The sequence below is a fragment of the Muscardinus avellanarius genome (assembly GCF_963383645.1).
Source record: "Muscardinus avellanarius genome assembly, chromosome: 10".
Lineage (NCBI taxonomy): Eukaryota > Metazoa > Chordata > Mammalia > Rodentia > Gliridae > Muscardinus > Muscardinus avellanarius.
The window spans coordinates 16,444,580-16,465,116 of record NC_137796.1 but is presented as its reverse complement, the minus strand read 5'-3'; the positions used below and the strand labels follow the sequence as shown (position 1 = coordinate 16,465,116).

General features: G+C 45.4%; 1 protein-coding gene across 1 annotated transcript in view; it reads left to right on the top strand.

Annotated features, from left to right (window-relative positions):
- Positions 1-20,537, top strand: part of WWP2 (WW domain containing E3 ubiquitin protein ligase 2) — a gene marked incomplete at its 3' end in the record, with an annotated part of 125,831 nt that overhangs the window by 68,717 nt on the left and 36,577 nt on the right. The window contains exon 7 of the mRNA XM_080702167.1: positions 14,540-14,750. Coding sequence (XP_080558293.1) covers positions 14,540-14,750 — 211 coding nt within the window. The remainder of the gene's footprint in view (positions 1-14,539; positions 14,751-20,537) is intronic.

Sequence of the window (20,537 nt, the reverse complement as noted above, 5' to 3'; positions counted from 1 at the left end):
AAGAATAAAAAATAGGGCAGGGGGTGTAGCTCGGAGGTCGAATGCCCCTGGGTTCCATCCCCAGACCCATACACACACACACACAAAAAAAAAAATTAAAAAAGAAAATAGGGCTGGGGAGTGTAGCTCAGATTCTTTATCTGTTTCAAGATAAAGAATAATAATAAAAAAAAAAAATAGCCGGGCATGGTGGTACACGCTTGTAATCCTCGCACTTGGAGGCAGAGATAGGAGGATTGAGCAGGTTTGAAGCCAGCCTCGCTGGCTTAAGAGACCCTGTTTCCAAATAAAAATATAAAATAGGTCTGAGAGTGTAGCCCGGAGGTAAAAGGGTTCCATCCCCAGTACCACCAAAAAAAAGGGGGGGGGGAGCTAGGGGTATAGCTCGGGGTAGTACTGCAAATATAAAATAAAATAAATAAATGAAAGAAGAAAGCCAAGTGTCTCTTAACTGTGGACGGCCGTGGAAGTGTTTCACAGTGGTGTTTCTGAATGCTCAAACTGGTCCTAAAACCCATGTGCAAAGGGTGGTTTCTGTCCACTGAAGTACTAAGGCTTTGGCCTCCACCTCTGTCTCCCCTTCTGCTGTGGTCACGTCCCCTTTTCCCTCCCAGGCAGCCTGGACTTTAGAAGCTCTTCCATGTCGGTCTAAAGGGCGCAGGGAGGCCTCCCCTCTGCTGGGGGGAGCAGGAAGAAGCTCCCCTCCTAGGCAGCGCAGTACAGAGGGATTAGGATGTCTCCATCCCTCAACGAGCTGCTGTTAGGTGAGGACGGCTTCCAAGATGGTGGCGGTGGCCAGCGGCTGAGGAGTGCAGAGACACGGGGTTCACTTAACAGGCCTCCCGCGGCAGCTCCGCGTGCAGACCTGCACGCCGAGCCAGAGCGCCAGGTGGTTTTTGCATGTTGTCACAACTGCGAAGTGTTCATTTTTATAAGACAGAAGTGAATGGCAGCCTGTCTCTATAAATATAATATTTCTAGGTTTTAGAAGTGGTGGTATTGAGAAATAGACTAATGGTATAGCACTTCATTGAGACTTGTGTGGAATGATTTACTTTCTGATTCTTTATTGAGCACTTTACCTCCCAAAAATCACATCTGTTATTTCTCCCTTAAATATGATTTCCATGCACGTCGGTCACACTGGTTGCGGTCGGATCTTCACTTCTTGTGTGTAGCATGTGCATAAGGCCCATCTACTTGCCAGGCCTTCGTTTTCTCACTTTTAAAATTAGAGCAGCCAAGGTGTGGTGGTGCACGTTTGTCATCCCAGCATTTGGGAAGCTGAGACAGGAGGATCGCGGTTCACGGACAGCCTCAGCTACTCAAGTGAGGCCCTTTGCAACTCAGTGAGACCCAGTTTCAAAATAAAGAATAAAAAGATAGGACTGGCGGAGTAACTCAGAGGTAAAATGCCCCTGGGTTCCATCCCCAGTATCGCAAAATAAATAAATAAAATTAGAACAGCTGGGCTAAATCAGTTTAGCCAGATAGCTAAATCAATTATGGCAAATAAAATATAAAAATAGTTCTTTTATTTATTATTACTATAATATTATTATTATTATAATTATTATTATTATTATTATTATATAATTATTATAATATATAATATTATTATTATAATTATTATTATTATTATTATTATTATTATTATATTTTGTTTTTTCAGAACTGGGGAATGGAACCCAAGGGCATTCTACCTCTGAGCTACACCCCCAGCCCTGTTTTTTATTCTTAATTTTGAAACAGGGTCTCGCTAAGTTGCTGAGAGCCTCACTAAGTAACTGAGGCTGGCCAGGAACCTGCAATCCTCCTGTCTCAGCCTCCCAAATACTGGGATTACAAGCGTGCGCCACCACGCCTGGCTTAGGTCTTTTATTTTGAAATAGGATCTCACGAAGTAGCTGAGGCCAGTTTCAAACTTGAGTTCCTCCTGTCTCAGCCTCCCAAATACTAGATTACAAGCCTGTACTGCCACACCTGGCTGAGTTTTTTTAAATTTTCTTTTTAAAATGTTAAACACGCAGACCACATAGATATATGGAGGCATGTATAAAAATAATGAGGTAAATACGAACATAGATCCATGCCGCACAATTATGACTATATAGAATTATAAAGATAAGAACCTATATGCTGGGCACCAGGCCAGACACTCTAGGTGTTGTATACAATTTATTCTTCACAACAACTTGTAAGATGCAGAGTCTTGCCTTTATTTACTTAATTGTTTATTTGCTTATTTAAATTGTACTGGGGGTTGAGCCCAGGGGCGCTCTACCTCCAAGCCACACCCCTAGCCCTATTTCATTTTCAAGCAGGGTCTCACCCGGTTGCTGGGAGCCTCACGACCTCCTAGACTTGCAGTCCTCCCCTCTCAGCCCCCAAGTCCTGGGATCATAGGCGTGCACCACCACCACCACCACGCCCAGCTCAGGCTTGTTTCTTCTTGAGTGAATTTTTTTTTTTTTTTTTTGCTTTTTTTAGAACAGGGTCTCACTCTGTTGTCTAGGTTGGCCTCAAACTCCTCCGTTTGAGGAGTCTTCCAGCCTCGGCCTGTCTACTAGCTGAGAGTATAGCATGTCCCAGTGCACGCAGCTCTTGAGTGCGGTTCTTACGTCAGATGATATGAATTTTTAAGAATGAAATCTAATATGTATTATCAGATTGCCTTCCAAGGGGATCATTTATATGGCCAATGCAGTATAAATTTTTATAAGTGATATATAAGAACTGTTGTTGTTATTATTGCTGTTCTCTGTGTGGGGCTGCTGGGATTGAACCCAGGGACATTCTACCTCCGAGCCACACCTTCATCCCTATTTTATTTTATTTTATTTTTTTAATTTTAATTTTAATTTTTTTTATTTTTTGTTGGTACATTGTAGTCATACATCATAGTGGGATACAAACTTTTGTAGACATACATGCACACATCGCCCAGTCAGCCCCCACCCGATCCCCACCCCATTCTCTCCCCATCCCTCCCTCCCATGCTTGGCTTAGTGGTTGACATCTAGTCTTATAGCAATTTATCCAAAATTAAAAATGATAATCTCTCATAACAATTTCATTTGTCTGATACCAAGCTTTTGATGACTTAAAGATAACATTTCAATATTTCTTTTTACTTTCTTTCTTACCAGAGAATATTTTTTTCTATTTTTTTAGGTGAAACTATCATATATTTATATATTTATTTTTCAGAAAAAAAATCTATCCTAATATGGAATATGGATTCTAGATACCCAAAACGATCTTGAAAAAGAACAAAGCTAGAAGATATATATTTTCTGATTTCAAACCATATAAAGCTACAATAATTGAAACAGTGTAGTACTATTCTAAAGGCAGATATATAAACCATTGGAGTTAAATAAAAGTCTAGAGCTGAATTCTTCCCTATATTGTCAAGTTATTTTTGACAAGGTTTCCACGAACATTTGGTGGTGGAAATAATAATCTTTTAACTAAATATTGTTGAAAAATAATAATTACATGGAAAAGAATAAAATTGGACCCTTACCTAATCCCATATATAAATATTAACTCAAAATAGATAAAAGACCTAAATATAAATCTTAAGACTCTAAACTTTTAGGAGAAAATCTGGGTCATAAAACCTCACAACATTGAAATTGGCAGTGATTTCTTGGATATGATTTCAATGGCACAGGCAACAGAAGAGTATACAAACTCCCTAAAAAATAAAAAAAATATTGTATATCCAAAGACAATGTAAACAGAGTTAAAAGTTACTAATAGAATGAAATAAAATATTTCCAAATGCTATATCTGAAGGTATATTAATATTCCAACTAGAAATCCTAAACAACAACAATAAAGGCAAACAATACCATTTAGAGATAGGTAAAAGACTAACATAAATAATGAATCTCCACAGATAACCAATCTTAGTTGTCTGTTGGATGGAAACTCTTGTTTCTCTGGTTCTGGTGTGTGTTACCTATTTCTTCTTTGTAGTTAATCTCTTTGAGTATTTTCTCTAGCGCTGGTTTTGAAGACATAAATTCCTTCAGTTTCTGTTTGTCATGGAAGCTTCTTATTTTTCCATCTAATTTGATAGAGAGTTTTGCTGGGTAGGAAATTTTTGGCTGGAAGTTGTTTTCTTTCAGAGTTTGGAATATGTTACTCCAAGCCCTTCTGGCTCTCATGACTTGGTTTGGGAAGTCTGGAGTGATTCTAATTGGTTTGCCTCTGAATGTCACTTGGCCCTTTGTTTTTGTTGCTTTTAAGATTCTCTGCTTGGCTTCCACATTGGTCATTTTGACAATTATGTGGCGTGGGGATCCTCTTCTCCGATCCTGTCTAAAGGGAGTTCTATAAGTTTCCTGGACCTGTGTATCAACCTCTTGCTCTGTGTTTGGAAAATTTTCTGCTGTTACTTCCTTGAAGAGATTGTTGATCCCTTTGGTTTCACTTTCTTTTCCCTCCTCTATTCCAGTTATTCTTAGGTTAGCTCTCTTAAAATGGGCCCATATTTCTTCAATGTCAGATTCCTGCTGTTGGATATTTTTTTCTAGATTAGAAACTATGCGTTCATTTTTGGAATGATCATCTTCTAAGAGCGAGATTCTGTTCTCCGTGTGGTCTAATCGGTTGTTTGTGCTTTGAATTGAGGCCTTTACTTCATTAATTGCATCCTTTATCTCTTTTTGGCTCTCTCTGAATTCTTTTCGAAGCACCTCTATTATTTCTACAGTTATTTTCCTGATTTGATCTTCTAGAAATCTCTGATTTTCTGTTTTATCGGGTTCTGATGTTGTGGGGTTGTGGGCATTCATTGCTCCAGTATTATTCCTCTTTCCCATGATTTTGGAAGTTTGTGCCTTCTCTGGGTTCTTCCCTTGGGTCACTATGACTTCACTTAAGGTGTTCTGGATCTCGAGTCAGTAGTATCTCACACCCCACTACTCCTTTACTGGGTTGTATCACAGAGTCTCCGACCCATGGAGTCGATAGAGGCTGCTTTAAACTATGGGGGGTACCAGGTTGCACGTTCTCCTATGGTGTGATATCTCTGCCACCGCCACTCCCCCACTGGGTCAAGTCCCAGGGAGTACAGTACTGGGATTTCTCCTCTGTGGCCCGCAATTTGACTCACTGTTCTTGAGTTTGCAGATGTAGCTGTACTGGACTTGGTGAATTTGCTGCTGCTGCCGCTGGTGGCAATATGGCGCCGCTGCTACGCCCTCGGCCGTGAGGCTGGCGTATTTCTTCTTGGTTTTGAGTTCCACTCTGAATCCCTGCAGCGTGTGCTGAGCTCAGCCACTGGGAGCTTTAGATGCTCCCTGCGCTGAAAAATCCCGCCTGGCTGTTCCGCAGCGGCTCACCTCGGCTTGCTGTAGCCATTCGGTGAATTTGCCGCTGCCACCGGCAGTATGGCACTGCTGCTGTGGTCTCGGGCGTGAGGCCGGTGTATCTCCTCTGTGGCTCTGAGCTCTGTTCTCAGTCCGCTTTCTCTCTGGAGCCTGGTGATTTTTTTGTTTCTCTGGTGATGGTGTTTTCTGGCTATGAAAGGCGCTGATTTTGTGGTAATGGAGATTGGTTGTTAGCGGGGCTCTTAAGCCCCGCTTTTCTCGGTCGCCATCTTCCCGGAAGTCCCTTATTTTTTTATTTAGGGTCTCACTAAGTTTCTTGACAGCCTCACTAAATTACTGAGGCTGGCTTCCAACCTATGCTCCTCCTGTCTCAGCTTCCCAAGTACTGGGATTACAAGTGTATACCACCACTTAATTTTTTTTTTTCTGCAACCTCATAAATACTGGTTTATCAGTTTTGCTGTTAGTATTAAGTGCTACCTCATGGTCTACATAGTCTGCTCCCATTCCATTCCCTCTTGTTTTTCTTCTGCTGCTGGGCACTGAACCCAGGGCTTCGTGCGTGCGAGGCAAACTCTGTTCCGCTGAGCTGTATACCTAGCCCTAGATTACTTGTTTTCCCTACCAGCATCCTGTATCACAGAGACATCAATGGAACGGTGTTTTTTCTCACTGTCAGTTTAGGTGTGCTTATGTCTTATCATATATACGTGTGTGTGTGTGTGTGTGTGTGTGTGTGTGTGTGTAAATTTTTTCTCTCTTTGGTAGTGGGATTGAGCCCAGGGGCATTCTGCCTCTGAGCTGTACCCTCAGCCTTTTGTTTTGGGACAGGGTCTCGCTAGGTTGCTGAGAGTATTGCTCTGTAGCTGAGGCTGTCCTTGAACTTGCAGTCCTCCTGTCTCAGCCTTCATATTTTTTTATTCAGTGAGACGTGTGTTTCTTGTTTTGAGCAAACCCCATGTGACTTGATTACTTAGAGTACAGTGTGCCTCTTCAGTGTCTGGGAGGGCTAAGTCTGCCTTACTACTTTTTCTTTTTGATAGTTCATAGATTTTCAAAACAAAATTCAGACTTTAAAGCCATGCACGGTGGCCCATACTTCTAATCCCAGTACTTGGGAGGCTGAGACAGGAGGATTGCACCTTCACAGCCAGCCTCACTTACTTAATGAGGCCTTCCTCAGTTTAGTGAGACCCTGCTTCAAAAATAAAGAATCAGCCAGGCGTGATGGCGCATGCTTGTAACCCCAGCATCTGGGAGGCCGAGACAGGAGGATTGCAGGTTCACGGAAAGCCTCAGCTACTTAGTGAGGCCCTTTGTGACTCAGTAAGACCCTGTTTTTTTTTTTTTTTTTTTTTTAAAGAATAAAACCATTGCCGGACGTGGTGGCGCACGCTTGTAATCCCCGCGCTTGGGAGGCGGAGACAGGAGGATCGCGCAGGCTCGAAGCCAGCCGCGCGGGCTGGCTTAGGAGACCCTGTTTCCAAATAAAAATGCAAAAATAGGTCTGGGAGTGTAGCCCGGAGGTAGAAGGGCTTCCAGGAACCCCAGTACCACCAAAAAAAAAAAAAAAAAAAGAATAAAACCATAGGGCTGGGGGTGTGGTTCGGAGGTAGAATGTCCCGGGGTTCTATCCCCAGAACCACCCTCCAAAAAACTTAGACCCTGAAGTTTTAGAAACTTGCTGTGATATAAGTGGGAATTGCAGTAATCTATATATTAAGCAGGGAGGAATTTAATCTTCCTATCCCTTTGTCATCAGGGTCCGGCTTTGTTCATTTTTAAGTTCCTTTCCTTTCTTCCCATATGATTTAACACTTTCTGTATAAGCCTCACCCATCTTATGCCACACTAGTTATGAAATCATTTATTTATTTATTTGGCACTGGGGATTGATTGCAAGCATATTCTACTTCCAAGCTACCTCCAGCCTTTATTTTTTTAACTTTTTGAAACAGGGCTCCCTAGGCTGCTGAGGGCCTTGCTAAGTTTCTGAGGCTGGCCTTAAACCTACGATCCTCCTGTCTCAGCCTCCCAGGTACTGGGATTAGAGGCCTGTGCCACCACGCTGGCTAGTCATGACATCTTTCTAGTTCTGTTTTTCTCGCGTGGAGCTGCCCGAGCCTCTGCACCGCAAGTGCGGTGGGTTGCATTTCACACGTGAGCGGTTCTGGCTGCTCTCCTGTGGGTCTCTACCATGGCGGGAGCCTGTCTTCCGTGGCAAAGGCCTTCGCTGTTGGCGGTCGCTTTCCATGTGGCCGAGTGGGGATGGAAAGGCCCGTGCGTACAGCAGGAGCCCGGCTCCACCACGCGCAGCTCAACATCTGGGAACGCACAGCGAGCTGGCCTGTGCCGAGGATTAAGAAAAAGAGTTTCCAATTCCTGAACTTTTTTTTGGCCGTGACTACAGCACGTCTTAGTCCTGAATGAATATGTGATTCATAAAGTCGGCGTTTTACCGACATCACAGATGGAGCTTTGTGAAACACCCACTGTTGCTCAAACCAGAGGCTGCTGGCAGCCATCTACCTCCCTACCCAACGACCCGCTGCCCAGCTTCTCTACCCACACAGAGAGCCATCTGCGCCATCTTCCCGCACCCTCTTCTCGTGTGTGTGTGTGTGTGTGTGTGTGTGTGTGTGTGTGTGTGTGCAGGGCATTTTGTCTCTGAGCTACACTCCTAGCCTTTTTTTGTTTGTTTGTTTTGCAGTACTGGGGATGGAACCCAGGGGCATTCTAGCTCCAAGCTACACCCCCAACCCTATTTTTTATTCTTTATTTTGAAATAGGGTCTCACTAGGTTGCAGAGGGCTCACTGCTCAGCCTCACAGCTGAGGCTGTCTGCGAACCACGATCCTCCTGTCTCAGCCTCCCAAATGCGGGGATTACAAGCGTGCGCCACCACTCCCGGCCACCCCTATCCCTTTTTACTTTTTTGCTTTGACACAGGATCTCACTAAGTTGCTGAGACTAGACTTGAACCTGTGATCCTCCTGTCTCAGCCTCCCAAGTGCCGGGATTTCAGGCATGAGCCTCCAAGCCCAGCTTCTCGGGGTACGTCTCGGGGTCCTGGCTTTGCGTGTGGGTGCTTCTCTGCCTGGCTGCACGCTGCCTTCCTCAGCGCACCTCCTAGGACCCTCAGTTGGTCTTCAGTGAAATGGGAGCAATAGCTTCCTTGGAAGCACTCGGGAGGATAAATGAGCTCAGAAAGACGTTTGCTAAGGGCAGTGAAAGGCTCCTAGATCGAAACAACTAGTGAAAGTCTGGCAAACCCAAAGGTTGGAGTGTCGCTAATCAGGATGTACTAATTAAGTTCTCTGCTTTGAAAACTGTGCCATCATTGTATAAGGTAGTCATGTCAGAAGAAATTGAGTGAAGGGGAAACCAGGTTTTCCGTTTTTTCACATCTAATCCGTTTATCATCTATATATCTATGTTTTTGTGTGGTCCTGGGGATGGAACCCAGGAGCATTTCACCTCCAAACTACACTCCCAGCCCTATTTTTCAGTCTTTTGTATTTTGAAACAGGGACTCACTGAATTGCGAAGGGCCTAAGTAGCTGAGGCTATCCTCAAACCACCATCCTCTGGTCTCTGCTTCTTGAATGCTGGGATTAAAAGTGTGTGCCACCATGCCCAGCTTCCAATTTTATGTTTGGTTTTGAAACAGTGTTGATGAGAGTCTCATTACTTGCTGAGGCTGTCCGTGAACCTGCGATCCTTCTATCCCAGCCTCCCATGTACTGGGATCACAGTGTGTACCACCATGTCAGTTTTTTCTTTTCTTTTTCTTTTTTTTTTTTTTTTTTGTGGAACTGGGAAAACCCAGGGACATTCTACCTCCAAGCTATACCCCAGCTCTATTTTGTATTCTTTATTTTGAAACAGGGTCTCACTAAGTTACAGAGGGCCTCACTAAGTAGCTGAGGCTGGCCGCTTACCTGTGATCCTCCTATCTCGGCCTCCCAAGTACTGGGATTGCAAGTGTGTGCCATCATGCCCAACTTTTCCCATATTTATAAAATTATCCAAAATTAAAAAAAAATTCTTTCAAGAACATGTTTTGCAAATGATGGTGTTACATAAATGCCAGGTGATTTTATTTTATTTATCTTTGTTTTGTTAGATTATTAGCTTTATTGAATAGTTATTTTCAAAAGCTGTTGTGTACTAGGTGTGCTGGTATACCCCTGTAATCAGAGTACCTGGGAGGCTGAGATGGGAGTATCAAAGTTTCGAGACCAGCCTCAGTAACTTAGCGACACCCTCAGCAATTTAGGAAGACCCTGTTTCAAAAAAAAAAAAAATTAAAAAAAGCCCCTGGGTACAATCCTTAGTATAATAAAGAAAAGAAAAAAAATTTTTTTGCTGTTTTGCTTAGCAGAGTGGATAGTGTATAGAAGAAAAAATAAATCCTCTGTTCTTTCTGGAAGTTGGAAACATCTCAGCTACGTGCCAGCTCAGCTGCATGGTGGCCGAGGGTGGAGCAGCTGAGACCGCAGGGGCTGTGGGCCAGGACAGAGGAGTGATCACTCTGGCTGCGGTGGGGGGCACCCAAGGAAGAGGGCTAACGCGAGCAGAGAGGGCGCTGGAGCAGGGGACTGGGAAGTGTAAGTAGGGAGCCCGAGGAAAGCAGCCTTGCTCTCACTCTCAGGAAGAGTGCGGTCTTTGAGGGGAGATGAGGCGCGTATGTCGAATAACCGGGATGAAAGGCCAGAGAGTGGCGGCTGTGTTAAACGGAGCCCACACGTCAGATGCAGCAGTTCTCTGCGGCACGAGGGCAATGTAAGGCCTCGTCGCTGACAGGCCGCTTTTCTTCTCGGAGTCCTGTCATGCTGGAATGCGTGCCCTGTTACCCACTCACCAGGTGATTCTGGGCCAGGAGCTAAATGTCTAAATTTAATTTCTTCAGACTGTAAGCCGGGATGGGGCAGATTGACCTGTAAGGTGAAGTTCTCGTGTTCTGAGAACGTGTATATGCAGTTCTGTGTTGCTTGAGGGTAGGATGTGGTCAGAGAAGCGCATCTGCAGTACAGAGTATATTTACATAAGCCAAGATGGCTATAATATCACTAGGGAAGCCGGGCGTGGTAGCGCACGCTTGTAATCCCAGCATTCGGGAGGCTGAAACCTGGAGGATCACTGTTCACGGACAGCCTCAGCTACTTAGTGAGGCCCTCTGCAACTCAGTGAGACCCGGTTTCAAAATAAAGGATAAAAAAAATAGGGCAGGGGGTGTAGCTTGGAGGTCGAATGCTCCTGGGTTCCATCCCCAGAACCGCAAAAAAAAAAAAAAAAAAAAAAAAAAAATCACTAGGCAGAGTACATTGTAGGACCACCATCATATATATGGTCGTCCTTGAGCAGAAGGGTACTGAATGGTGTGTGGCTGTACACGATACAGTCCCTGAGAGTGAGGAATACACACACGGACACAGAAAGCTGGTCAATGCCAGGGTATCTGGCTTTCTTACTTCTCCATCTCCTGGTCGGGCTCCTCCGGTGGCAGATGCGTCCCAGCTGCAGGAACCGTCCGATCCACGGAGTGCTGATTGGAGGTGCTTCTGCAGCGACATGCCTTAGGGCTCTGCTTTCTTTCTTTCCTTACTCAACCATTTCATAATAATTATTTTCAAACATAGTACATATTCATTATTAAAACGTTCAAAGTTTGGAAACTTAACCAGCATAAGGAATTGTTCCCCCCTCTTTTGCCAGCCTTTAGTTCCTTTCCCAGAGGTGGCCACTCTTGTGTTTCCTATGGTTCTTCCAAAGATATTCTTTGAATAAATAAGAATATGCCTGTAAATGTTTTTTTTTTTTTTTTTTTTTTTTTTTTTTTTTTTTTGCGGGTCTGGGGATGGAACCCAGGGGCATTTGGCCTTGTAGCTACACCCCCTGCCCTCTTTTTTATTCTTTATTTTGAAACCGGGTCTCACTGAGTTGCAGAGGGCCTCACTAAGTAGCTGAGGCTGTCCGTGAACCGCGATCCTCCAGGTCTCAGCCTCCCGAATGCTGGGATTACAAGCGTGCGCCACCACGCCCAGCTTGTAAATGTTTTGAGAAACGCATGTGTGCACATATACACACAAATGATAACACAATATATATTGTTCAGCACTTTCCCACTTAATGGGTATCATAGTTTATATTTTTGTGCTGGGGATCGAATCCAGAGATATTCTACCTCCAAGTTCTACCTCTAGCCCAATTTTATTTCTTATTTGGAAATAGGGCCTCACTAAGTTGCCAAGACTGGCCTAAAACCTGGGATCCTCCTGGCTCAGCCCCCGAGTCCTGGGGTTACGAGTCTGTGCTACCACGCCCGGCTCTTAATAGGTATTTTAGATTTTTCCATAGAACTTGAGCCTAATTAAGAACTTTGTCCCTCTGCTGTCCCCCCAATAGCCCTACCCAAAGCGAGGAACAACTTTATTATATATATATAAACATTATAGTAATGGATGGAATGCTTTAATATATCTAAATCCAGTATATTACAGTGTTTTATTTTTGTGGTCTGATAAGTGAGCCCAGGGGCATTCTATCTTCAAGCCACATCCTTAATCCTATTAATTAAATTAGTTAATTAATTAATTGATTGATTATTTTGTAGTACTGGGGATTGAACCCAGGTACATTCTGTCTCCAAGCTACACTATTTTTAAGTTATTTATTTTCAAACAGGGTCTCACTAAGTTGTTGAGGGTGGCCTGTGATTCTCCTGTCTCAGCCTCCCAAGTACTGGGATTATAGGCATGTGCCACCATGCCTGGCTTCATGATTTTTAAGCAAAACAAAGCTTTATTAATCTTATTTATTTTTGTTGTACTGAGGATTGATCCTGGGGGCATTCTACCTCTAAACTATACCTATACCCCAGCCCTATACATGCATACTACATACATACATACATACATACATACATACATACATTTTTGGCAACAGGGTCTCACTAAGTTGATGAGAGTCTCACTACTTGCTGAGGTTGTCCTTGAACCTGTGGTCCTCCTGTCTCAGCCTCCCAAGTCCTGGGATTATAGGTGTGCACCCCCATGCCCATCACTCCATCCGTAGTTTTCTGTGTAAAATGGAGACTGCCAGTGGTCCCTAACTTGCAGGGTTGCATCAGTGTTTTGCACCTTGCCTGGGACAGTCCCTGGTGGTCTGTCAATGTTAACTAGGCTCATTCGAATTGGCACTCTGGCCTTGCTGGTCTGATGGCATCTGATTGATTATACTCAATTCCTGGTACCATTAGTAAGGAGAGGTGGCCACAGACGACATCTGTGAGAGAGCTGCTAAGTAGCAAGGAAAGGGTGGCCTAGAAACACTGGAGAAATAATAGGCCTCCTTACTGGAAAAGACAAAGCTAATGAGAAACAGAAATATACCAGAGACGTCTTTGAACCGCTGTGGGGGCAGGGCCCTCGGCTGAGCAGAAGGGGGGCTTTCTTGCAAGCACATGTGCTCGGTGGCAGGGCCTGGTTCCATAGGGAGGGCCCCCTTGGAAGAATGCACGGGACGAAACCTGGGTAGCCATTTGTTTGGGAAACTACAGAACGAATCTCTGAATTAGGACGATGAGGCCAAGTGACAGCGGAGGCATTTTCCAGTGCAGTTCTAATATAAGATGCACACAGGCAATCACGTATGTAAAGCACTCTCTGCATGTGGCCATCCACCGGGAAAGGATTGCGGCTGGTGAAAGCCGGCTTGATCCTTTTAGATTAGAGGACTGCCGCCACCGCCGCCGCCTAGCTGTGGTCCTTGTGGACACAGTGATTATCAGAGTGCGGAGATGATGGGGTGAGGAGACCCGGGGCCAGCCTGCTTAGCTCTGTTCCTTTGTCTAGTACCTTGGAGGCAGGGCCTTACATTTGAGGCCCTTCTTTTGTCTAGAGTATGAATCCCTGCTTTCTCTTGAGCATGAGTCTTTGTTTTTGTTTTCTTTTATGATACTGGGGGCAGAGCCCAGGGGCTCTGAGCTACACCCCCAGCACAATTCTATAGTTTTATTTTGAAACAGCGTCTTGCTAAGTTGCTGAGGGCCTCATGAAGTTGAACTGCTGTCAGGGCCTTGAAAACCTGAAATCCTGTCTCAGCTTCCAAAGTACTGGAATTACAGTCATGAGCCACCATCCCAGATGGGCATGAGTCTTCAAGAGAACAATCAAGTCCGGCATGGTGACATACACTTGTAATCTTAGTACCTAGAAGGCTGAGACAGGAGGATTGAAGGTTCACAGCCAGCCTCAGCTACTTATTGAGGCCCTCAGCAACTTAGTGAGACCCTGTTTTAAAATAAAGAAAATAGGGCTGGGGGTATATCTCAGAAGCAGAATGCCCCTGGGTTCAATCCCCAGTTCAAAAAAAAAAAAAAAAAAAAAAAAAAACCAAAACAAGCCAGGTTGGTGGTGCAAGCTTGTAATCCTAGTACTTGAGAGGCTGAGCCAGGGAGGATTGGCGGGTTCACAACCAGCCTCAGCTACTTAGTGAGGCCCTCTGCAACTTAGTGAGAACCTGTTTCAAAACTGTTTAAAAAAAAAAAAATCTGAAAAAATAGGGCTGGGGGTGTGGCTCAAGAGGTAGAATTCCTCAGTTCTGCAAAAATTTTAAAAAATAAAAATAAATAAAAAATAAGAAAGTGGTATTTAATATATTTCAAACACTTCCCCCAGTTTCCTTTGGACAGGCATTACTGACTTACTGTAATTTTCAGACTTATGTTTTGTAAAACTTTGTGCTGTCCTGAAACATATGTAGGGTCATGGTATACTTTCTAGCGCATTTAGTGAAAAACCTGGCAACTGTAAATAATTTTTTTTTTTTTTTTTTGCAGTACTAGGGATGGAACCCAAGGTATTCTACTTCCTAGCTACACCCCCAGCCCTATTTTTTTTTAATTCTTTATTTTGAAGCAGGATCTCACTGAGTTGCAAAGGCCTCACTAAGTAGCTGAGGCTGGCCATGAACTGCAATCCTGTCTCAGCCTCCCGAATGCTGGGATTACAAGTGTGCGCCAGCTATAATAAAATTATTTTTCAGTTTATGATTTTTTTTCTTCTTGCAGGACTGGGGATTGGGCCCAGGCCTCATGCATGCTAGGAAGGCACTCTACCACTAAGCTGCATCCCCAGCCCTCAAATTCTTATTCTTAGTTGATCTTTCAAGGGAGGTTTGTGCGTTTTCAGTGAACGAGGAAGCCCCTGCAACCACCGATCCTGAAGAACCGTCTGCTGTTGGCGTGACGTCCCCACCTGCTGCAGCCCTGAGTGTCACCCCGAACCCCAACACGACATCACTCCCTGCGCCGGCCACACCGGCCGAAGGAGAGGAGCCCAGCACTTCGGGCACACAGCAGCTCCCGGCCGCGGCTCAGGCCCCCGATGCGCTGCCCGCTGGGTGAGTAGCCTTCTGTCCTGCAATGGCACTTCCCTCCCCCTAGACTGAGCCTCCTCCCCAGGCCAGAAACAGCCTGGTTATTTATTACCTGGCAGCTCGTCCTCTCCGGGGGGCCACTGTGCAAAAAGCGAGGGAAGCGTGGAAGATCTGCTCATTCTACATAAATCTTCAAAAGAGTCTCAGTCACCCGCGCAGAATCAATGCTGCCTTGTGCTGTGGCGTGAGGGCAATAGCTCGACTCGCACAGCGGCTCTCAGGGAACAAGGGGCTCATTTTGCCTTCCTGGATGGTGGGAGGGCGTGCCCTCCATCCTGCCTGGAAAACAGCTTTTCTCTCTTGAATTCCATCTTAGCGGTCTAGAGAGTGTGTGGGCTTTAGACCCCGAGTATTACCGCACATTATCCCCGTGGCCGGGGCTGGTGTTAACGTGGACTACTGGTTGTCTTGCTGTCCTTTGATTCGCAGTGAAATTTGGTGCTAAAGAACTTGATGAGAAGAAGATGATCCCAGGAAGCCAAAAAGATGCTCTAGTTTGACTGTGTAGCAAGTGGAGATTAAAAGCAGGGACTTGGGAGTCAGATCTACCCCTGCCTATGTGGCCTTGGTCAAGTGACAGCCCTCTTGGTGAGATGGAAATAATAAGTAGACCATCTCCCCAGGAGGCTAAGGACTCAAATAAGATGGTGCATGTGAAGTGTCCCTAAATGAGGGGCATTATACCTGCTAAGGTATAGTGTGTGTGTGTGTGTGTGTGTGTGTGTGTGTGTGTGTGTGTAGTACTGGGGTGGAACCCAGGGCATTCTACCTCCAAGCTACACCCCCAGCCCTAATTTTTATTCCTTATTTTGAAACAGTATCTTATTAAATTTCGCAGGGCCTCACTAAGTAGCTGAGGCTGGCCCTGAACCTGAGATCCTTCTGTCTCAGTTTCTCAAGTACTGGGATTAAAGCACGTGCCACCACGCTCGGCTAACTGGAGAATGTTTTGGAAGTGATTGTGAAGGAGGCAGAAACCAAGCCGTACCTCAGTGACTGCTGGTCAGAGTCAGGGCCAGCTTGTCTTCCATCCTGGTTACCAGTTTGGTACAGAGGAAACCAATATCCCTGTTGCCATAGTCACCAGAGATCTGGCTGAATTTGGCTTGGTGGTGGAAGTGCATCTTCTGAGCCCTTGTACTTCATAAAGAAGGAAAAGAAGATGTAAGGTCACTTGCTTGAGATTATATATACATACATACATACATACATACATACATATATATATATATATATATATATATATATATGTATATATATGGCATTGTGCTTAAAGTCACTTATGAAAATGCACTTGTTACAATAAAAATCCACCGGGCAAGGTGGTGCACACTTGTAATCCCAGCAATTGGGAGGCAGAGACTGGAGGATTGGGGTTCCTGGACAGCCTCAGTTACTTAGTGAGGCCCTTTGCAATTCAGTGAGATCCTGTTTTAAAAGTAAAAAGACTAGCTGGGTGTGGTGGCACACGCCTGTAATCCTTGTGCTTGGAAGGCAGAGACAGGATCATGCAGGTTCGAAGCCAGCCTCTGGTTTAAGAGACCCTGTTTCCAAATTTAGAAAAAGTACAAAATAGGTCTGGGAGTGTAGCCCGGAGGTAGAAGGGTTTCCAGGAACCCCAGTACCACCCCCCCATAAAAGAAATAAATATTTAAAAAAAAGTAAAAAGACTAAAAAATAGGGCTGGGGGTATAGCTTGGAGGTATAGTGCCCCAGGGTTTTCTCCTCAGTACTACAAAATATAAACAGACTAAAAAATAGGGCTGCAGTGTAGCTCGGAGGTACAATCCCTCTGGTTCCATCTCTAATACCCAAAAAAAAAAAAAAAAAAATCCTAAATCTGAAAGAATAGGTGATTTTTTTTTTTTTTCTGTACTGGGGTTGGAACCCAGGGCCATTCTACCTTCAAGCTATACCTCCAGCCCTATTTTTTTTATTCTTTATTTTGAAACAGGGTCTCATTGAGCTGCAAAGGGCCTCACTAAGTAGCCGAGGCTATCTGCGAACCCAGATCCTCCTGTCTCAGCCTCTCAAATGACTGGAATTGGTGATTTTTACCATATACACTTGACACACTGACTTTTTTTTTTTTTTTTTGGTGATACTGGGGATTGAACCTAGGTACATTCTACCTCCAGGTCCGCTCCAGCCTTTTGGTTTTGTTTTGTTTTTTGAAACAGGGTCTTGTTAGGTTGCTGAGGGTCCTATATTGCTGAGACTGGAACCTGTAATTCTCCTGTCTCAGCCTCCCAAGTATTAGAATTACAGGCATGTGACACCATGCCCAGCTTGTCTCTTCTCTCTCAATAAAGTGTGTTGATCAAATAAGAACAAATGAGAAGTATTACCTTTTTTTTTTGATGGTACCAGGGATTGAACCCAGAGACATTCTACCTCCAAGCTACATACCTAGCCCCTTGTTAAAAGTATTTGTTTTCAAACAAGGTCTCGCTAGATTGCTAAGAGTCTTGCTAAATTGTGGAGGTTGGTCTCAAACCTGTGATCCTCCCGCTTCAGCCTCCCAAGTGCTGGGATTATAGACATGCGCCACTGCACCCGCTGTAAAATAATTTGTAATACCTCAAACCCAGAGAGAATTGGGGGTGTTGAGAGGCAGCTCAAGTTTTCAATTTTGTGAAACGTCTGTTAACCAAATGGTTGCGTCTATAGAGATTTCTCTTAAGTATGTGGTACAGAGTACTCGAAAGAGGTTCGGTTTGTAATTTCAGATCTGTATGCTATAATTTGGGGGGAAACAGAGCAGAATCATTTTGGCAGAAAGGAGAGAAAATGGCCGCCCACGTCCCGGCAACTGTTCGTCTTCTCCCCGCTGAGTGAGAGCCTGGCAGGCCGGCCTCACCCGTGTGTCCATCACACGCAGTTAGGGCCGAGGCGCCACATATCTTTCTGCAGGGCGTGTGTGAGGGTTACTGTTCTCTGGGATCGAGCGCTTCCTGTTTCCAGGCAGCTGGAAAACTCCAGGCTGTGAAAACACTCTTTATTCTCAGTCTGGCCGACCGGGCGGCCCAGGGAAGCGGGTTCCCCTCCCTCATCTGGCCAGAGGCTCCGACACTTTCCCGAGGTAGAGGATGAAGAGCATCTTTTCCTTGGAAAACTTGGAACGTGACGAGGCCCACGTGTGGGTCTGGGGTGGCTGCCGCCGCTGTAACATACATGACGGGCCACAGAAAGGTATTGGAGCCCTGATTCTTCAGGCAACACGGGCTCCTAGGTGCCTCTCTCCAAGACAGCTGAGAGCATTCGGCCCTTTGAAGACAGTCTCAGGGCTCACAAACCGCCAGCTGCCTCGCCAGAGATGGCCACTGGCCCACACGGGGAGCAGTGAGGATGGCGCCCTTCTGTTGCAGGCCAGAAAGGGCATGGTTTCTGCAGCGGCCCTTCTGCTCGCACATCTGCCGTCCCACCCACCCCAGCTTATTTACGGGTTTAGGAGACTCAGACAGGGCAGATTATTAATTTGTTCCTGACATCATGACTTCAGGAGGGGCATGTCGGCCCAGGCCTGCAATCCTAGTTCTTGGGAGGCTAAGACAGGAGGGTCATGGGTTAGATGCCGGTCTCAGTAACTTAGCGAGGCAACTTAGTGAGGCCCTGTTTCAGAATAAGAAATAAAAGGTGCTGGGGGTATAACTTGAAGGTAGGATGCTCCTGGATTCAATTCCCAGTGCCAAGAAACAAATAAGCAAACAAAAAGCCCCCCAAAAGCCAAAACTACCAGGGGTTATGTCTTGGCAGAGGGATTGAAGTGTCACTGATAGGAAAAGAACCTTTGTGAGTTTGCGGAATTTAGGTGTTTTTTTTTTTTTTTTTTCATTTTGGCCCTGGGGATTAAACCCAGAGGCATTCTACCTCTGAGCTAACCCCCCAGCCCGATTTTATTTCTTATTTGGAAACAGGGTCTCACTAAGTTGCAGAGGGCCTCGCTAAGTTGTCGAGGCTCGCTTGGAACCCGCGATCCTCCTGTCTCAGCCCCCCAAGTACTGGGATTACAAGCGTGCACCACCACACCTGGCTTAGGGATTTTGGGGGGTTTTTTTGAGGATATATAAATGTAGCTTCTGAATTGAGCATCTGCTGGTGCCCAAGTAATAAACTAATAATTTTATGCCGTCCACTTTTTTCATTAAACCAAATATTTGTTACTGTTTAAGAGACTGCAAGTCCAGTGTCAGCCAAGAATGGTTTTCAGCCTCCAGATGCCCACTGCTCGCTCCGAGGCCTCCGGGTGATGAGTCACCCGCTCAGCATCCCTTTGGCTTCTTTTGGGATCTGGTACCAACGTCTACTTCTGTCTTGAGCCCATCGCTCCCCCTGGGTATCTTAACCCAACGTGTCGGAAACAGAACTCGTTGTTGTACTCACCCCGTCTTCGCTGGAATTGATCTCCCTCCTAATAAGCCCACCGCCCCTGCCCCGGCCCGCATTGGGCCGTCCGGCTGTCGTTCCTTGGCATCCACTTGGTCCACTTGACATCCTCCTCCTCCTCTTTCTTTGTGTCCTTCGTGCTGTAGATTGATCCCAGGGGCATTCTACCTCCAAGCTATACCCTCAGTCCTTTTTATTTTTTTTATTTTGAAAGAGGATCTCACTAAGTTGTGGAGAGCCTCCCTAAGTTCCTGAGGGCGGCCTCCAACCTGCAAGCCTCCTGTCTCAGCCTTCCAAGTACTAGAATTACAAGTATGTGCCCAGCTCTCAGTGACTCTCAAGTCTGCCTACCTGGCTGCACGTTTCTGCTGTGTTCCACGTGAAAGGACCATTATCTGTAAGTCGAGTGCGGTTCTTGCTCATTCCCAATTTATTTTAACCTTTTAAAGGAGAACTCGGACCGCAGTCTTTCACCTCAGTAACTTCCTGTTGTCTTTAGGATAAATTCCCAAATTCTTTATTAAGCTAAAAAGCCCTGCATAATAGGATCTTACCTACCCAGGCAGCCAGCCATGGAAGCCACTGTCTGCTTTTTTTTTTTTTTTTTTTTTTTGGTGGTACTGGGGTTCCTGGAAGCCCTTCTACTTCCGGGCTACACTCCCAGAACTATTTTTACATTTTTATTTGGAAACAGGGTCTCCTAAGCCAGCACGCGTGGCTGGCTTCGAACCTGCGCGATCCTCCTGTCTCTGCCTCCCAAGCGCGGGGATTACAAGCGTGCGCCACCACGCCCGGCTTTTTTTTTTTTTTTTTGAAGCTCTAGCCATAGTAATAATTTTTTTTTTGGTTTTGTTTGTTTGTTTTTGCAGGTCTGAAGATGGAACCCAGGGGCATTCGACCTCCAAGCTACACCCCCTGCCCTATTTTTTGTCCTTTATTTTGAAACCGGGTCTCACTGAGTTGCAGAGGGCCTCACTAAGTAGCTGAGGCTGTCCACAAACCGCGATCCTCCAGGTCTCAGCCTCCCAAATGCTGGGATTACAAGTGTGCGCCACCACGCCCGGCTTTGTTTGTTTTTTTGATACTGGGGATTGAACCCAGGGACACTTTATATCTGAGCTACACCCCAGCCCTGTTTTGTTTGTTTGTTTGTTTTTTAATTTTAAAACAGAGCCTCACTGGGTTGCTGAGAGTATCACTAAGTTGCTGAGGCTGGCCTTGAATCTGTGATCCTCCTGTCTTGGCCTCTGGGATTACAAACTTGGGCCACCATGTGCAGCTCAGGAATTGACTCTGATGAATGAGCTGCCCTCCCTGGACTGAGGACCCTCCCCCTGCTTGGCCCCTGCTTGGCCCCTCCTGCTG